The sequence below is a fragment of the Squalius cephalus genome (assembly GCF_949319135.1).
Source record: "Squalius cephalus genome assembly, chromosome: 1".
Lineage (NCBI taxonomy): Eukaryota > Metazoa > Chordata > Actinopteri > Cypriniformes > Leuciscidae > Squalius > Squalius cephalus.
The window spans coordinates 53,660,048-53,680,215 of record NC_137122.1 but is presented as its reverse complement, the minus strand read 5'-3'; the positions used below and the strand labels follow the sequence as shown (position 1 = coordinate 53,680,215).

Genomic DNA, 20,168 nt, shown 5'->3' with positions numbered 1-20,168 from the left:
TGACGTCTTTCTGCGGTTGAAACGCTGAACGAGCGATTACATGAGACGTCTAAAGGTGATGATACACAGGGCAACTTTTTGAGCAATATTGCTGGGCAATGTTGGCGTCAACGGGCAACCAGATGAGACACAGGGCCCACGACCAATCTAAATTATCCAGATAGAAATGTATTGCCCATTTTCATTGGGAAAGTGCCCAAGAAACAATCAACCGGCAAGATTGCTCAAAAATTTGCCCTGTGTATCATCACCTTTAGAGCGTCAAAATGGCATTTATTGTTTGAATTTTCTGATAAAATAGACAGAATTTGAAAGCTGAGACTTTGTTTCTTGTCAGAAGTAATAAGCACAAATCTCTTTGCAATTATTGGATAGAGGCGCGCTACAAATAATGTTTGGGTTTGGACCTGGCAACCCTGGCTTGAACTACATGTGATTTTCATAGGGTCAAATAAAGCCTGTTTTAACGGTACAATATGTTAATGTCATGTTAACTTCGACAGCCTTAAATTCAACACAACACAATTTTTCTTCACATACAGTACGAGTTGCAGTCAGACACATTTTCACCGATATTACCTTCTTAAATGGCTTAAATGTAACAAACTACTTTTGCTTGTAGTATAGATAACTACTTTAACTGCAGTTTAACTACTTTAAATGACAAGTAGCTTGTAGTATCTCTAACTCTTGGGTAATGCTGTAATTAAAACCCACTGAAAATGTCCATGTTTCCCCTCTTGCTCTCCATCCCACTTCATATAATCATTCTCCACTGACAACCATTGAGCAGAACTAATGTAGTTATGGGCAGCTGTGTTGGTGTTAGAAAGTGTTATATGTTTATGAAGAGTGTTTCTGATTCACTGTCTTGTTTTTAGACTGTTATTTTGGAGCTTGAATGGGGCTTCATTTAGATTTTGATTGTGCTGCACTAAATAGTCACGAATAATGTGAAAAGGTTATGGTTATGCAGAGCAGATCTGCCATTGTCATGACACTCACCACATCTTTTTAGATGGATGTGCACAATATTGGGGAAAAAAATGACATTGCGATATTTTGTTTTTCTGTGATATATATCGTGATTATGAAAACAATTTCACCTGGTGACTTTAATAGCTCTATTTAGAAAGAATGAATCATTCTAGATTTTGTAGGGCAGTGCATCTGCACAAAAAAAAACAAAAAAAACAAAAAAAAAAACACCAATTACTAGCATAGGTAAATACAATAAAACAAAGATGCAAATGAAATAAAAACAGTGCTTTATGCTTTTTGTGAAAGTATTAACAGTATATAACAGTATTCTGACACAAAAATGTAATCAAATGTAAAATAACACTGCACATTTTGCACTGTATATAAATGAAATATAATTAATCTTTGTTAAAGATTTTCTCTTTGTATTTTGTTTTATTAACATTAATGACAAACAGCAGAAGGAATATTAGACTGTTGTCACTTTTAGACCGAATGCACAGATCCAATATAATGATACACATCAGTTTTCTTTCTCAATTGTTAAGCTCACATAATAAGCCATAAGCAACTGTTTACTCACCTAGACAGGCATTTTGACATGATTTTGAGTGTATGTGTCCCTTCAAGCACAAATATTGTAGTTGCGGAAGAGAATGGAATTCAGTGTTTGCGTTGCTGTCTGTGCTGCTCTCTCTCTCTGTGTGTGTGTGTGTGTGTGTGTGTGCACAAGATCTGAATTGACTTCTTTCGCAACGTCTTGTGCTTGAAAGGTTTAAAATCACTTTGGATGTTTAAACTGACAGGACCTAAAACATGTGCAAATGATAAACTTTTGCTCTATGATTGTTAAACTTTGCAATTATTCAGAGAATCACGTGTTTAGAACTGGTGGTGCCTGGTCTAGTAATGAAAGTCAATGGGGAAATTATCATTTTAAATGAACTGAAAATTTTTTTTTTTTTTTTGCTTTGAAATTCTCTGTAGATAGGCTAAACAGTTCACAGGAAGTTGATTTGGAATTGGAATAATATTGAAGTTCAAATATGTTTAACACTTGCAATGTATACTGGGAAATGAAATGTCCTTCCACCCTGGTCAACAAAAGATAATTTACTTTATAAAATGAAATATATAAACCTTGTATAAAATTCTGTAGGTGACATTTCATCCCATTGTATGACACTTTATCTCTTTTGTTAGTTTTTATTTACTTTTTTGATGGTCCACTTTAGACACTCTACTATGTGTATGCAAAGTGCATAAGTAACTTTGCACCTACATGTTTGGGATTGGTCAAGCCAACATTCAAGGTTTGTCTTTTCTTAAAAAAAATTGATTAAATTAATTTCTTCAAGTTTCAATTAATTGTCATTTTACTTCCGTTGAATTACAACTTTGAATTACAATTCTGCATTCTGTTAGCTAACTCAATTCAAATGCAGCTTTTTGGAGTTTAAAAGACATTCTCAATTCAATTCTGAATGCTGCACAACCCTGGCAGTGCGATGATATTTTTTATTTTATTTTCTCGGAATGGTTCTTTTAATAAATCATTGAAAAATACTCTCAAACTCACTTACTAGTATGAATCAGTTTAATAAATCCTTCACTGAATGGACTTGTCAAATCTGCCAAACAGTTACTGAATCAACATGAACTATAAGTTCCATATCAATGCATTTGTACTTCAATATGAGTACTTCTAGTATAATTTTATTCATATTTAACCTTAAAAAATATGTTCTTGAGGTGGTTCCTAGCAGCAAGTTTGGGAACTTCTGCTGTATCTTAAACCATCTCAGTTTTGCTTTTGTGTTGTTGGTGCATGTGCAGTGCTGACTTGACTCAAAATCTCTGCATCTGTTTGGTCCTTCACAGAAAGTTCTGGGAGACCTTCATCTCCATCTGTCATGAAAACCACAGTCTCCACGGCATCACCTTTGAACAAATTAAGATCCAGCTGGAGGCCCTGGAGCTGAAAAAGACCTATGTGCTCAACCCGCTGGCCCCAGAGTTCATCCCTCGTGCCCTGCGCCCGCAACATCCCCAGGGTCCCGGCAAGCACCAGCACTCCCCACCCAAGGTACAGGACAATCCAGACTCTCATGAGAAGATTTTGTAACAGTAGCTGTTTTGCCTTTGATTTTAGTGCGTTCCTCTTCAATTTCACACAATGGATGTCACAATTGGGCTTTTAAAAGCTATTTCAGACCTCCTCACAATACAAGCAATTCCTGGCAAATGGGCCAATTTTATTACTCTGTTTATCTCTCATGCACGGAAAAGGACGTGACAGTCACAGTCTGCTCTGATACGGTCAGTGCCGTCCACTGCGGAGGGTTTGATATGACGTGCTGGGTTGTGGAGACATGCACACTCTCCCCCCGCTGACATTAATGAAAGGCTTTGGTTCGGCGAGCGGCAGAGAGCATCCGTCTAAATGCAAGTGAGCTCTCGCACCCTCGAAACGAATAATATATGCCAATCAATCCCCAGCTCCAAGGGAAGGAAGGTAAACATGCCAGAATAGATGATTGAGGAGACTTCCTCTTCCCCCTTTCTCTTTTTTTCCTCTGTAGCTCAAATTTGTATCTGTTTCTCCTCACCCCCTTCATCTCATTTGCTCCGTCATTCTGACTGGTTAAAGACGAGTATTGGCTGCTCCACTTACTGCTTCAAAGTGCAGGTGTCCTGTTGGTGAATCTCACGAAACCTGTCCAACCGGTCATATTTCACCCCAAAATTAAAAGAAAAGATAAAGAACAGGAAGCCTGTTTTCAAGACAATTAATATATTTTGTGTTTATATTATTTTCATGACATTTTACGTGTATAGTGAGACCTATTCTGTTAGCATTCCCATTCATCTTCTTGGAAGAACTGAAAGTATTATATATACACTGCATGGCCCAAAAAAGTAATTGCTTGGATTTAAATAGGCAAATGCTTAAGGTGTCTATGATTGGATCATTATTGCAGTGATTATCATGTTTCTGGCATGTTTTATGTTTGGCAACAGTTCTTCTAACACGAATTTGATGGAGTGTGTAGCTTTTCATTTCTTAAACAACCGTGTAGGAAGGCCATATTCCAGGATGTCAAGATTAATCAGGCTCAAACTGTGAAAGAATAGTTGGGAGGGAGCATGAAGAATCATTTATACACATGAATCGGCACCTTTGAGTCCAGACCTTAAATTCATTGAAAGTCTTTGGGTTGTGCTGGAGGAGACTTTACAGAGTGCTTGACTCTTGCATTGACAATACCCAAGATCTTGACCCAAAATTTATTTTTTGATGAAATCTAAAAGTGGTGTGTTAATTTTTGTGTTAAAGAAGAGAAACAGTGAGCTGAAGGGTTCGCCCTGGCCAACAAATTTCTGACCCCCAGAATTGTCTGATCAATGGCAAATGTGGTGTTCAACCACCATAACTGCTATTACTTTGAAACAAAATATATATATAATCTTGACTTTTTGAATACTAATTTCCCAGTTTCCCAGCCTGTATCGTTATCACTGTAACAAAGATGTCACCAAGTCATAGGGGTCAAGACCAAGTGGTCATATTTACAGAAAGCACAAATGATCATGGAGTTCTTAAATAGCCAGAGCGTTGAATTTGTTTACAGAGCACAACAACAAAGGCTATTTGTTTCAATGATCAGCACCGCTTTGCCATGGTGACTCCCTGTTTTGAAAGCTATAGCATCCTTAACTAAAAAGCTTGAACGGAAAAGGTCGGTAAGAGAAACAATATAAATCTCAGTTCAGAATAGCTTTTCCATACAGACGTGGGAAGAAACTACCATGTTATGGTCGTCTCTGATGTACCTTGATTGGAGTGTGGTTTATATATAGACATCGCCATTGATTTCATCCATCTCTTGACAGGTGCATCCCCATTTCTGTGCAGTTATTTCACAGGCTTTGTACAGAAAGTAGCTAATCACATGCTATTGAAATAACTAGCGTGATCGGCGGTTCCTGCAAACGTGCTGACCCTAGAGCGTCAGTTCTCGGAGCTGCAGGACTCGGGCCAGCAGAACGTCTGAATCGCCCATTGATGCTGTCAGTATGCCATTCTGTGTGCACTCAACGACATTGATCTGCTTTGAAAAGGCATGCTTTCTTAACGAATCGCACCAATGGACTCTGATTCGGAAGTCGTTGGCATTACAAAAAAAAAAAATTACAAGCAAGGGTTTTTTCTTGTACATCGCGGTGCTGTTATTCAGGCACCAAGAACAAGAGTTTGTTCCACTCGATTCGCTGATTATCTTTCCAGTTAGTGCTGTTTTTCTTGGAAATCATCCGCCCCCTCAAACCGCCCTCTGCCCTCATTTTACTGAAACTCCACCCACGTGGAACCAACTCCTCTGACTCTTGTATCAAGAACATCTCAGACGAGATTTGCCTGACCATGTGGAAGTAAACCATTGTAAGCGTTTTGACAAATCAGTGCTGCCTCACGGCGATGCTCGTGTGCAGGCTGACAGTCGGCACAGAAAGGGGAAGCACGACCCCCTGACCCTGTGACTATTGTAAGACCCCTTCCCCCTCACTTTCTCCTTCACTGAATCACTCAAACCCTCCTCTTCCTCTTCTCCACAGGCGAAAGGACAGCTGGCCAATCACACTGAACCCTTCCCCCCTGAAGGCTTCGGTAAGTCTCTCTCTTTGACCTCTTGTTATTGAAGGTTTGGACATTTTCACACGTTTTCAAGGCACCGCTTAATTGGATGAACGTGTTCCCATTACATGTTCCCTAGCTCTGAAGTGCTACAGCGTACGGTTGCCGCAATACCGTAATCATGTCAATACACGTCAATTTGTGTGCAGTTATATATATTTTTTTGCAAACATTTTTATTATTAGTAACAAATAAACCATTGCCAAAGGGACAAAGCAAGCATTGTTCTACATTATTACATAAAATCTACCAAGATACTACATGTGTTGTTAGATGATAAATTCTACTCATTACATTATTCAACTATTCAATACAACAGTTACAATTATAGTAAAATAGTTAAAATAATAGTTGTAGTGAGTATTAGAAGATTATTTACAAGTAATTAGTAAAAAAGAAAAAATGTGTTTGTGTATACACTGCCTGGCCAAAAAAAAAAAAAGATGCTATTTGGATTTAAATTGGCAAATGCTTAAGTCTATGATTGGATCATTATTGCAGTGATTATCATGTTTTTAGCATGTTTTATGTTTGGCAACAGTTCTTCTTACCCTAACTGATGGAGTGTGTAGCTTTTCATTTCTTAAACAACTATGCAGGAAGACACATCATGTCCATATTCCAGGATGACAATGTCAAGATTCATCAGGCTCAAACTGTGAAAGAATGGTTGGGGAGGGAGCATGAAGAATCATTTTCACCTCTGAGTCCAGACCTTAAATTCATTGAAAGTCTTTGGGTTGTGCTGGAGGAGACTTTACAGAGTGCTGGACTCTTGCATTGTCAATACAGGATCTTGACCAAAAATTGATGCACCTCTTGATGGAAATAAATGTTGTGATGTTATTTCCATCAAGAGGTGCATCATTTTTTGGTCAAGATATTGTATTGACAATGCAAGAGTTAAGCACTATATAAGAAGACTTGGATTAAACCACTCAATTCGTATGGATTACTTTTACAAAGCCTTTTAACACACTATAGTGTTAAAAACGTGTATTGGTAGCCACTCAAGATTAATCTGAGACCGTAAAAGCCACTTTAGTTTACTCGTTTAACATTCACATTGAGTAGTTACCTGGAGAATGTGATGGAGAGGTCAGCAGCTTTCGGCCCCTCGTGAAGGAGATATTTTCACGGTTTTTGACCTCTGATTTGAGGATATTATTGGTGTGATGTGACAGTGCTGTCAGTACGAATCGAAGTTATTAGTTTGTAGAGTGCCGCTTGAGTGATTGTTGAGGCAGAAAGAGAAGAGACAGAGAGAGAGAGAGTGAGAGAATAGAGGAGTCGGAGAGAGACGAGATCAGTGAAGTGGATCCAGCTTCCTTCCAGCCTCGCTTCTTGCCCAATCAAAACATGATCCCACCGATAATGTGTGGCAGCAGCGCCAATTCTCTCTGAATTACTCCCTTGGATTGCCGTGTGTGTCTGGGCAAATGACTTGAGCCAGCTCGCTCATGAGGACATTTTGGCGGTGGTTGTAGCGTAATGATTCTGGAGGAGTTGGGCTTTTAACACACTGGTTCAATCTGAAGCAGGGATGACCCTGAAATTGGTACAGATTAGGGTGTATCAGGGCGTAAAGTTTCACACTAGAGATTTTAGATCAGACCTCAAATCATTGTTGGGTGAATCTCACGAAACATGTCAAGAACATCCATCCATCCATTCTTCAAACCACTTGTCCTATGTAGGGTCACAGTGATCCTGGAGCCTTTTAAAAAAATGTCTTAAAAACTGGATTCATTTTCTTTCTTTCTTTTCCTCACTCGCTCTGGTTTCTTATTTTGGGGTGAAATTTGACCCGGACATGTTCTTGATTCATTTCATGAGATTCAGTGATAAATGGTACCTTGGGATATGATTCATTTGAACTTCATTTACAAACATACCATTCTGGAAATGCACAAAATAAATGTTTTATGGAAATGCTGTACATTCATCTCCTATCAAAAATGAGTGCTAAAAGATTGTTGTGAACGCCAGATGGAGAATAGAGATTTTAATTAAATTACTGAACTAATGAGACTTGGAGACGTATTTTGCTAGAACTATTGATCAGTGTTGGCACACATTTGCAAGTACTTTTTGCCAAGAAATTTGGTTTTGACAACAGATAAACAACCATAACCAAAATCACCATTTTCTCTTGTTACAATTGTTATTATATATTTTTTTTTTTCACCTTTCTTGCTTGTTAACCGTGGTAAATGTGTAGGTGACAGTCCAATTTGGGTTTAGGGTCTAACAAAAGTGTGAATTGGAGGAAAAATGATTAGACTTCTTATTTCATCATTAGTATTCTCCAGCTTGCTTAGGATGAAAGTGTTTCCAATTCACAAACTCCATCATGTTACAATAGAATTCACAATACTTTGCTCAATAATCAAAAAGTTAAAAACCCAATTATTGAGCAAAAGATCAGTTAGAAGTGTTGTCGGAGATGAGTCAGGCCTCCAGTGCTTTGCCATCCAAGAGTATCAATGTAATATTGTTAAGTATGATATAGCTTTTGATTCCTTTAGTCTCAGTTTTGGTTGATCTTTTTGTATCTTTAGTTCAGCCCAGCACTGCTGTGTTGATGGGGAACCCGATTCAGGCCTTTACTCCACCTGGAGCAGGAGCTCCAGCCTCCGGGAAATCACCAAGCCCTGTTCAAAGAATCGACCCCGGAGCCAGCATCCTTTATGTGCCCGCTGTCTATGGGGGCAATATGGTAATGCCAATGCCTCTTCCGGTACGTTCTGCCAGACATTTCAGCCCATTCTCTAGTTCTTTTTACTGTTGGTTGGAATTTGGAGGTCCTCATCCATCCACTGTAAATGTATTTCCTTGAACATCTCGTGCACTTGTATCAACCTCACCTTCTCTTCACCAGTTGCCCTGGCCCGGCTATCAGAGTCGTTTCGCTGTGGATCCTCGCATCATGAGTCACCAGGCTGCCATGGCCGCGTACAACCTCAACCTGCGGCCAGCAGCAGCCAATCGTGCCTCACCTGTGCTGTATGGGTTCGGTCACCCCTCTCCTTTGGGCCTGAACCAGCAGCCCACCTCTGAGAAAGATCTACTTCAAGAGCCCAGTGGGAATGGTAAAACTCACAACACTAGTCTTTATTTTAACAGTACTGAAAGCTCAACTGATGCATGCCAATATCAACACCAAGGTCATGGGTTAGAAATGCACATGCACTGTGAGTGGGAATCAAAGCAGAATATATTACGTCAGATGTCTTTGCATTGGCTGACAGTTCACATTGCACCTTAACACTTGCCTTTACACACCACATTGTAAAAGTTGATTTAGAAAGTTTTTTAGTTCGGTGAACTCTCAGGTTTGAGCTGTCATATATGGCTGTTGCTGAGGCACTCCTTGTATTGTGCTGATTTGTTGCCATTCTTTAGGGAAAATCGACATTAATGGAAAAACGGAGCATTGTAGGCTGCTGACACCCGAGAGGAAAGCCCCCGAGCTGAAGGAAAAACAGGTACCATCCATCCGCCCGTTCCCTTTTCGTATTTATCAAATGTCCTTCCCAGTTTAATCTGAAATAAATCAAAGGAGCCACCCACTATGCCTTCCCACAAGAACACTTGAAACATGGACCATCTATCTTTACTCAACCACTGCATGCTCAAAACACTTCAGTTCTCCTACTCCTTTACACCCTCTATTAGAGTCACACGTTGGTAATGATTATACTTTCTACAGGGGGACCCAGAATCAGTGCATAACAAGAGTCCAGAGCCCCAGTCCAACGTGGGCTTCCCCAGCAGCCGCCTCATGCGCAAAGACCCACAAGCCCAGAGGGCCCTCAACTTTCACCTGGCCCCCCCACATCCCGGCTTCCCCCCTCACCACGGAAACAGCCAGTTTCCGCAGCAGTATGGGCTCCCCCGACCTCCCCTACGAATGCAGGCCCCCATCCACCCTCAGGCCTCCTCCTTCCCCCCGTCGTTCTTCAGTGGGCCTCCAATGACACACCGCGGACTGCAGTCTCCAGTGCTGGAGGGGATGGAGGGTGGGGACGGCTCGATGGGAGCAGTCCCAGGTGGGGTGACTGAGGATATGAAGGGTGTGGTGAGAGGCCTGCCCCCACAGATGCACCAGCAGCCCCTACGCCTCAACAGCTTTGGAGAAGAGAGTTTGGACTCTCTGTTGGGCGATACTCTGGGTATGTGCAAGACTGCTTCAAAAGGCTTTATTATTGTCTTTGATTTATTGTGCTTTACTGTCTATTCCGACTGCTTTGGTGACAGTTTTGAATTTGCTCTGCCAGCAACTTGGACGGTTTAAGTTTAAGCCATGTTCCAATCTTTCAGGCTTCTCGTAAATTCCACAGTACTGTGCTCAAGAGTTTGAATTGGACAAGTAAAAAGCCTGTTCACAAAATTGAAGAGAAACTATTCAAAGAGAAACTATTCTATCTGAGCTCCTTTAACAGAGTCTGAAGCAGCCACCCAGAACACAATAGCAACCCACTCAGAAGTACTCAGAACTACTCAGACCACATAATCAACCACATAGCAATGTCCAACCAATCCCCAGAACATCTTCAAACCCACAGCAACATGATAAAAACAGTCATGACGTCATGGCAGCCATAGACCAAAATCATAGAGAGCGGAACACAATAGCAACCCACTCAGAACTACTCAGAACACATTATCAACCACATAGCAATGGCCTACCAATCCCCAGAATACCTTCAAACCCACAGCAACATGATAAAAGCAGTCATGACGTCGTGGCAGCCATAGACCAACATCATAGAGAGCTTCCATCCTTGCGACAGCTAATAGTGTTAGAAAATATTTGGATATATTTTCAACTTTTTGTTGTTTAGACTTGGCGTTGTTGTTAAAACTTCTGCTGAAATGGTCATGGTGGGGTTTGGTGAACAGACCTTTTGTGTTTTCCCAGCATGTCACAGGGCTTTTCTCTGTTGTGTTGTCACAGATGGTCAGGCTTCCTCAGGGCTGGATGCTCTGGGCCAGCAGCAGCAGCAGCAGGCTCGTGTGGGTCAGTGGGGTGAACATACTCCCTTCCTGCAGACCGGTGTGGCCCCCTTCCCCCTGGCGCAGCAGTTGGCTCATCTTGGCCAGCAGGGTCTGCGGCTCCCGCAGCAGCTCCTCCGAGCTGGATGGGGCCTAGGCCCCGCTGCAGAGGAGGAGCCCAGACCTGCCATGCCCAGGTTAGAAGACTCTTTGTCCTGCTGTTTAGCTGTTTTGTGAGTCAGTCGATACTAGATTTCAGTACTCTGTAAAATGTCTTTCTTTTTTTTTCAACATGATAACTGGATGCTTCGAAGCCCCTAAAGGGACACACTGATGGAAAATAATATGAGATGGGAGGAAAAATGTAGCAATGTTGATCAAAATTGACAATACTTTTGCATTCTCTCACAAACGTTTTGCGTTCCCCTTTAAAAAAGGTGTTTGCTCGCAAAACTTTTGCATTCTTTGTGAGTGAAAGCAAGGTTGTTGTTTTTTTTTTGGGGGGGGGGGGGGGGTAGAAGTTTTGCGAGCAAACAAACGTTTCTCGGGAAAACAAATGCTTTGCTAGAGAATGCAATGTTTCTCAGGATAACACAAACGTTTTGTGAGCGAATGCAAGATTTCTCGGGAGAACAAATGTTTAGCCAGCGAACGCAAGATTTCTTAGGAGAATGCAAAGGATTTGTGAGCGAAGGCCAACGTTTTGCGAGTCATTGAAAAAGTTTTACGAGTGAATAAACTTTCTCGGTGGAACGGAAAACTTAAGCGTGATGATTTTAAAGCTTACTGAGGTCATTTCACAATATAGCATGCTGCTGTTTTAAAAAGTTTACCATTATGTACTGTTATACCATTTTCTTTGCTTTTTTTTTTCATAATATAGTAGGCAGTATACAGAATATACTGTGCAGTAAGTAGTAAGCTAGTATTCCATTCTGACTATGAGTTTTTTCTTTCCCCCCCACCCAGATATCCTGGTCTGTTGCGTGAAATGCTCCCTCAAGAGCAGTATGAGCAGCGGGAGCCGGCCGAAATGCCTCCTCCTCAGTCTCGCCTCCTTCAGTACCGTCAAGTTCAGCCCAGAAGCCCCGGAGACCTGCCATCTCCCTCTTCCTCTAATTCAAATCATACTTCTGGCCCCAATCCTTTCCCAGTTCCGGCTCCGCCCTCCTACCCCGACACCAGCCGAGAGATGCCCATGGGCGGTCAGCCCTTCCAGCAGCACCAAGCCTTCAATCAGGCCTCCTTCTCCCTGCCACCCGAGCACACAGCGGGGCCTCTTCCGGTCAAGTACCTCCTCCAGGAGGCCCACTGGCCCCATCCTGGCCTACCCCAAAGCCACGTGCTGGGCCACGGCATGCCCTTCGGCCTGCAGGCGATGGCGCACCGGCAAGAGCAGGGCCCCCTCACGCAGCTGCAGCACCAGCAGCAGAAACAGCAGCTCCAGGCCCCGCAGAGCACCCTGCACAGCGTAGAAGAGGTAAGTGGTGCCTTTGGTCTCTTCAGTTGTCCTCACACTTCATTCACTGCTTCAATGTCTATAATCACATTGGCAATCAGTGCATATTTGCAAAAGTTGAACTCTCATCAACATAATGTGGCCTCAAATGGACAATTCTCATTGAAAATGAACAAATTACAGACACTTTGGATGAAAGGAATTGAGTTTGTTTTAAAGGAATATTCCATAAATGAGTACTAAAACTCAGTTCCTTCGTCCTCAAGTCAGAGTTTTGAATGGGGTTTTTGTTGGTCTGTGGTGAACACAGTCAAGATATTTTCACATTGTATTATACAACATAAAGTACATCAGTAAATTCGCTCTTGTGAATTTTTTTTTTTTTTTTTTTTTTTAAAGCTTTTACTTGTCTTGTAAAAGGAGGTTTGACACCAGTGTATAAATTAAATTTAAGTTCAAGACTCTAAAATGGGATAAAACCGACCGGAGGAGTTTATTGGAAATGTTTGATGGATGTATATTGTCAGCGTTGTTTGTGATTGAAAATTTATTTGCTCGTAATTACTTTTAACTTATGACACTTATTAACTTTTACCACAATTAATTGTTGAAAGATCGCAATCTCGATTCAAACACCCTCACAATCTTATTCCTAAATGACAACGATTCGCCTGTCTATCAAACTTCTGACAAGTACACTCATAGCGAACATTCAAATCTGCTTTCTGATCCAGAGAGTAGTTATGTAAAGGTTTGAAGCAGCTTCACAAACAGTCTTTTCAACAGCACCGTATCATCATTTCTGTGTTGCAAATATTCAAATGACCACAGAAGTACTGGGATAAACGTTTATAGTTCGGATAAAACACTGGTATCTACAGTAGTGATCAAAATGGAGTAAATCACCCTTTGAAAGTAACTTGACACTCCAAATATAGATTATCAATTACATTGTTACACCAGTAGGTGGCGACAAGTAACTATTAAAAATTAATTTGTCATTGAATCATTCATTCGAGAGATTTGTTAAAAAATTATGATTCATCCAGTAATGACACAAGTGAAGTCTTTGAGTCGTATTATTCACTCAAACTTTTTATTTTATTTTAATTATTTGAATCAATGATTTGAAGTAGACTGCAGCAATTAACATTTTGTTAGAACCTGTAGTACATTACATGTTATTGTGTTTAGTTCATGAATCATGATTCTCAGTTTATCCAGACTCGTGCAGCTCTATTTCCTGTATATTTATACACACTGAAGGACATGTGGAAATGTATTGTCTGTGGTAATAACAGCATAAATGCATAATGTAGGGTAAAAAAAGCCCAGAATATTGCTTTAAAATGACAATTGTTGACTTGTTTGGACTTCTGCTACTTGTGTGATTTGGCATATCTTTTTAGGCTTATGGAGACAACAAATAATGCAAAAATACATATCTTTGGCATTCAAATGAACTTGCACTGTTTTTAATGTTTCAATCAAAGGGTTGGACAGAAATGCATCCAAATGAGTTTAGTTTCTGCCTATTCCCACGCTCATTTTCTGTCTCTCAGTATGAACCACGGGGCCCTGGGCGGCCTCTGTACCAGAGGAGGATCTCCTCCAGCTCCCCCCAGCCGTATCCGGACAGCCTGGATCCTCAGGACCACCCCACACCCTCCTACAGATACCCCTCGGCAGACCTATGGCTAGGCAGCAGCGGGCCTGGCCCGAGCCCCGCTCCTCTCCACAACATTCCATGTAACGGAGCGAGCCACCTCGTCCCTCACAGGGAGGTTTTAGGTGTGTTTCATTGACCTTTGCATGCGTAGGGTAGATTTGTGTGATATGTAAGAGATTCTCATCAACCAATCCCCACCTTATTTTTAACATAAGAGCGGCACGGCCATTTGTAACTTTAATGTGTGGAAGCTTTCAGTGTAATTTGCTTTTTCAGTTAATTTAGCTATTCAAACTTTCAAAACAACATTTAGTCACTTGAGAAATGTCTATACCAAACGAAATGCAAGAAAACATTAATGTTTTTAAAGTCCCCCTGTAGGCAATAATCGCAGGGCTGCCAACTCTCACGCATTGAGCGTGAGACACACGCAATTGACACTTTTCACACGCTCTCACGCCACACATCCATTTTCTCACGCACAGAAAAATTGCGGAGCAAAGAGGTACTTTTAATATTAAACCAATTCTCAGCTCTTAGATTCCATCAATTTTATTACGAAATTCAGACAAAAATACGTTTGGCGCTTGTAAATGTGACGTGACAGATCGCTGAGCGCCTCAGTTCAAGTGCACGTGAACCGATCATCTGTTACTTTTTTATTTAAAGATGCAGTACAACTTACCGAAACTTAAGTATACATAATATCGACCAATTAGTGTTTTTCAACCACGGAAAGAGGTCAATATAACAGCAGGAGAACAATTATGTCACATAATGTTACATTTACCTCAGGAAAGCCATTTAATGACCATAGCATGTTATGTACCCTTTAGCGTCAATATGAGACGCAGATAGCTTTGTTCGGTTATGGGTAGGTTTAGGTCTGGGGTAGGGTTAGGGTTAGACCGCTAGGAGGCGCCTGCTGGCCCATGTCTATCTGCGTCTCATATTGACGCTAAAGGGTGCCATGTGCGTTGGATGTAGACGAAATGTCAAAAGCGTCAGTATATGACGCCTTGGGATGAGAACGGGCTGGTTAATTGAATAGAAAAAATAGCTAGAGAGGAGATTTTGCTGAGCACTATATTACATATTTATTATATTTTTACTTATGTCATTAAATAATTGTTATAACAAAAACTGCATTATTTTTTATTTAATTTGTTATTTTTAACCTTTAATAATACCAGCATATTGGGCCCTCTATGTTTACAGCATTAGGTGAGATTATTTTTGTAAATAAAATTTAAAATAAACATGTATCCAAATTAGTCAATATTGAATCAAAATCAGAATCAAATCACAAGAATGGAATTGAAATCTTGAATTTTTTGTCAAGCAATAATAAAAACTGTATCCTACCAGTTAGTTACCAAATGTTTTGACAATCACAATTACACTTATTATGATGCAATATTTGTCCTGCCCACCAACCCCCCAAAAAAAAAACTCACTCCAAGCTAAACTCAAAAGTTGGCAGCCCTGTAATCGTATCCCTTAAAACTCATCTTTAATCACCAAAATGACATCCTTAAATGTTTTTTCCTTGAAAAAAATTTCTTCGTCTTAAAAATAGCTTGAAATTAACTACACCCTTGCCTCATTTAGTATATGTGGTGGTTCTATGAATATGCAAATTAGCCCCGCCTCCACTCACTCACACCAGCTCAGAGATCCACTGGTTGACGATCACACGTTGATCTGATTGGTTACAATGGTAGTTTGTGACGTCAGAAACACCAGCGATTTCAAACCGTGTTTTTGGTTCACTGTAGTTTTAAGGAGAAAATACTCAGCAATGGTGTCGACTTATGAATTTACACATGGTTTGTCTTAAAGCATATTAAAAACACCACATAGACATATAAACAACATTAAAAGCTTGATTTTCACCACAGGGGGACTTTAATGTTATTTGTCTTTATCTGTGATGCCATCAACACCTGTGCATTTGACCTCATTATATGTAATAAATGTTTTAGTTGACATTTGAGTTTTGACCTTGTGATGTTATTTATATATATATATATATATATATATATATACTGTAAAGTAGTAATAACGACGACTTTTACGAATTGTTCCTCAGTTTCAAAGGCGATGAGTGTGGCGGATGAGCACGTCAAGGCCGAGTGTCTCCAGCAGTCTCCTCACCCCGCTAGCGCCGCGTCTCTCCAGCATCACGGACAGTTCCCACCCCTCATGCCCAGCAAGCAAACCCCACCAGACCCGGGAGGAGGAGGAGGGGGCAACACCAGCCCAGGGGGCCCCCAGGGGCCCGGCAACTCCAAGCCCCCGACCATGTCCTACGCCAGCGCCCTCCGAGCCCCTCCAAAGCCCCGCCCGCTGCCTGAGCAGGTCAAGAAGAACAGTGACCCCATCTCTCTGTTACAGGAGCTTAGCATAGGCAGTTCAAACAGTAGCAATGGCTATTACACGTATTTTAAGTAAGTCAATATATATGAACTATATACACCTGTTAAAAAGGAAAACGGTTGAAAAAAAATAGAATAACAATCTTAAAAAAATATATAAAAATGTCTTTTGATTTTGTGGGATAGTTAGACATTTTGCGTTTTATTATTTTTTACTTGCTTTAGTACTAGTTGGTTCTTTTACAGTTTGGCATCTGTGATTTTACAAACCGAATCAGCATATATATATATATATATATATATATATATATATATATATATATATATATATATATATATATATATCATGAAACACCAAAACATTTGGGGAAAAAAAACATTTAAAAAAATCAGTAACAAAAAAACGAAAAAAAAAAAAAAAAAAAAAAAGATTTATTGAAAAAAAGATTTTTAAAAACACCATGAATTGGCTGACCACTCAGCTGCCTGTCTTTCCTGTAATTATGTCCGCTCTCTTTGCATCCACTCCCAGAAGTAAAACTTGTTGAAGTGATTTTTCCCAGCTGGCATTTTTTTATGATGTTCAGTTTCTTGGTGTGTTTTCTTGTGCTTGCAGCTGAGTGGTGAACTGACTCAGATAAAAAAAATATTATAAAAAGTTGTATAGATGTAGACAAACTTTTCTCAAACCTGTACATATGAATAAATGAATACATGAGATGACAACCGTGTGATTTATTATTCTACCACCACATCCACATGTAGGATGTAAAAAAATATCAGAAAGGCAAATATCAAACATTATGAAATGGGACATCATTTTATTATGTTTGCAAATACATGGAAAGATGCCAGTTGAGCAGAGAGTTGATTTATCGATTAGTCTGGTTGTTATTGGATGATGCAATGGAAATCAAAATGCTTATTTTATTAAGCAACAAAGCGGTTTTGTTTCTGCTCACCTGATCAGGATATTTTAAAAAGTAACCATTATAATGGTCATTAGTAGCCTACTGGTAGAAAGCAAATAAACTGGTTGAAAAATGTAGAAAGCAAACAAACTGGCCATTATCACGAAGCTATTAAAGGGTTAGTTCAGGCAAAAATGATCATTCTTCCATCATTTGCTCACCCTCATGCCGTTCTATCCAAACCCCTCAGACTTTCGCTTATCTTTAGAACACAAATGAAGATATTTTTGATGAAATCTTCCGGTAAAACGTAACTTGTTGGTGTGGCTGTATCTTCAATTTTCTGAGGTAGATTTAACAGCCATCATTCAAAGCAATAAGGCCCGCGAGGCCGTGATTTACAGTGAATTTAGAACAGCTAAGGGGTGTTGTTGGGCAAGATGGAGCGGAGTGCCTGAAACCCCTTTAGCTGTTCTAAATTCACTGTAAAACACGACTTCAAGTGGCTTATTGCGTTTATAAAACGGTTACTCCATAAAAAAAAAAATCATTCTAATATTTATTTCATTCATAAAATAAACACCAGCATCAAAAAACATAACGTTATAACACATTTATTCCTCCGCCAAGCAATGTAGTTCCAAAGAGGTTACCAAGTAATGCAGCAACACTATCACAAACGGCAGTTGCGCAGTGATACTAATGTAATGCGGTCACAGGTGTAGGTTTGTTGAGTGATTTACCTATGTGATTTACAACGGCTTCGAACGCGGCTCAACCAATCAGGATCAAGGACCGGAACTATCCGTTTTTAAAATGTAAAACTTTGTTCATAGTCAGAATATTGTTAGTTAAAAAGGCCTAGCACTAATTTAGTTGTTGAAACGAGATGAACATGACAGTGTCGTTAGTAGCCTACAACAGCTGAGCACGTCAGGTTTTTTCACACTTCCCCTCCGATGACCAACAACGAAAGAAATGGATCATAAAATGGATCATCCATTTCTACACAAGGTTGGTCTTTCTGTTTAAAAGTTGTGATACTAAAATGCAATTGTGTATCTTATCTCTTTTACTTACTTTTTTTTTCTTTATTGTTTGTTCCTTTGAACAACGTGATAGCTCAGCATTCGGCTTTAATACCCATCAGATGCAGAAATAAAGTTCAGCCTTTTTTTTTAAACACTGATTGATCCATTACATGAGACATGATACATTTCAGTAAGTTATTCTACATCTTTCAACATACCTTTCTGATGTTCAATCATGTTTAATTCATGCTGTAAGTAACTAGTTAAGAGGAATGATCGTGTGTGCCTGATCCTCGCTGCCGCTTCGCTAGAATGACAGCGATCACTCATGCGACATTAAAGTGCCTCTATCATGCTTTTTTTAATATTACCTTTCATGCACTGTGTAATATGGCTGTCTGTGAATGTAAATGGACTGTAAAGTCAAAGGTGCACTATAAATGATCCCAAAAGAAGAATATCGACTCAGAAAGCTCAAACGAGTCGTCAGGAATTCCAGCCTCACTTCCGCGACCTGCAAATGTAAACAACTAGGCTAGTTGGACCCTCAAGCACTGTTGGTTTGTGTAGTGTAGGCCTAGATGTTGAGAAGACGCAGTTTTCTGCTCTGCAAAAGCAAATTCTCTTTGTAAACACTTCTAGAGGAGGATGTCAGTGGTTAAAATTACAACCGCGACACAACCTTATAACCTTTCGATTTCTTCCCTTTTGAATGTTCACCGGAAATGCCCGAGCTGGCTTATCGAAAACCTGAAATAGGGCTTGGGCGTCGTGACGTCATACTTGGCGTGGCGGCCATGTTGATGGCCTCGCGAATGTACAGCAAGTCCAACGAGGAGAAGCAGAGTTGGGAGAAAGAAAAGAGATATTAAAGTCCCGAAAATGATGTGGAATTTACGGGGATACGTTAAATAGGGAAGCCAGGGACCAGTAACGTTATGTGGACAAAATTGGCAAAAAAGTGTAGTTAGTAGCTGTCAACCCTCCCGTTTTTTCCGGGTTTCTCACGCATTTGAGCTCTTTTCCCGCTGTCTTCCCGTTTTAGTATTTTCCTATAAAATATCCCGAAAAATGAAAATTTCAACATTCATCTCAGTGTTTCCTTTAGGATTTTTTTTAGCAGTGGGGGCAGGTCTGTCCGAACAACCGCGCGATTATCCGCGGGATTCTCCGACATGCACTTTAACAATCACTGCTGATAGACGGCTTTCGTACAGCCCGGGCTTTATGGTAACTTGTTTTATTAGGAGCACTTGTGCTCCTAATTAAAAAAATTTAGGAGCACAGTCCAAATTTTTTTTTTTCCTTTAACGACACAATATTACTGTGCCACATTGTGTGACAAAAGTTTACCTTATGAACATTAAATATTTTCAGTTTTAGAAAAACAATTACACTGGCTGTCATAAATAAATTGCATAAAAAAAAAAAAAAAAAAAACTAAATTCATACATTTCGTGCCTCACTAGCGATTCTTGCTTGAAGTGTGAATGTCCGCACACAAACATTGTTGGCCCTGCAGGGTTTTACCTGGGTCAAAAATGGTCTTCGGTGGCCAACACTTAAAAAAAAAAAAAAAAAGCTGTGATTTTACCTATGGATTTCATAGCTTTGTAAGATAGAATCCTTCTTTAATAGATTATTTTGGTATATAATCATATCAATATAAAAAAGCAGGGAGAAAAAGTAGCATTAAAAAGTTTATTTTAACTAATAGTCTTATTTTCTACCATCTACAATTGAATAGGCTACCATTCAGTTGTAAATGCTGTAGTTTATTAAGGCTAAATCTAGCTAACCATATAGGCTGTACTAAAGGGGGTAAGCACACCTTACGTTCTTATTTGTTCTGTAAATTATTTTTTTTAAACACTTTACAATATGGTTTGATTTAACATTAGTTTATTACTAACATGAACCATGAGCAATACATGTTACTGAACGTATTCATCTTTATTAATCTTAATAAAAATACAGCTGTTTATTGTTTGTTCATGTTAGTTCACAGTGCATTAACTAAATGTTAACAAATACAACTTTTGATTTCA

The 20,168-nt window shown here is 39.8% G+C and overlaps 1 protein-coding gene and 1 long non-coding RNA gene across 4 annotated transcripts in view; both read left to right on the top strand.

Moving 5' to 3' along the window:
- helz (helicase with zinc finger) overlaps window positions 1-16,372 on the top strand; it is a 66,131-nt gene extending 49,759 nt beyond the window's left edge. For 2 of the 3 annotated variants that reach the window (XM_079873894.1, XM_079873893.1), the window contains exons 22-31: window positions 2,863-3,067; window positions 5,596-5,647; window positions 8,236-8,414; window positions 8,556-8,766; window positions 9,080-9,162; window positions 9,387-9,849; window positions 10,635-10,869; window positions 11,642-12,152; window positions 13,694-13,922; window positions 15,893-16,372. In XM_079873894.1, the coding sequence (XP_079730020.1) occupies window positions 2,863-3,067; window positions 5,596-5,647; window positions 8,236-8,414; window positions 8,556-8,766; window positions 9,080-9,162; window positions 9,387-9,849; window positions 10,635-10,869; window positions 11,642-12,152; window positions 13,694-13,922; window positions 15,893-16,254 (2,530 nt within the window). In that variant the 3' untranslated portion in view covers window positions 16,255-16,372. The remainder of the gene's footprint in view (window positions 1-2,862; window positions 3,068-5,595; window positions 5,648-8,235; window positions 8,415-8,555; window positions 8,767-9,079; window positions 9,163-9,386; window positions 9,850-10,634; window positions 10,870-11,641; window positions 12,153-13,693; window positions 13,923-15,892) is intronic. The other variant, XM_079873895.1, reaches the window with a different exon arrangement.
- A 2,938-nt stretch (window positions 16,373-19,310) lies between these two features.
- Window positions 19,311-19,516, top strand: LOC307160259. Its single transcript, XR_013821521.1, has 2 exons — window positions 19,311-19,375; window positions 19,408-19,516. It is a non-coding gene; the product is annotated as an uncharacterized lncRNA (long non-coding RNA).
- The last annotated feature ends 652 nt before the right edge of the window (window positions 19,517-20,168 follow it).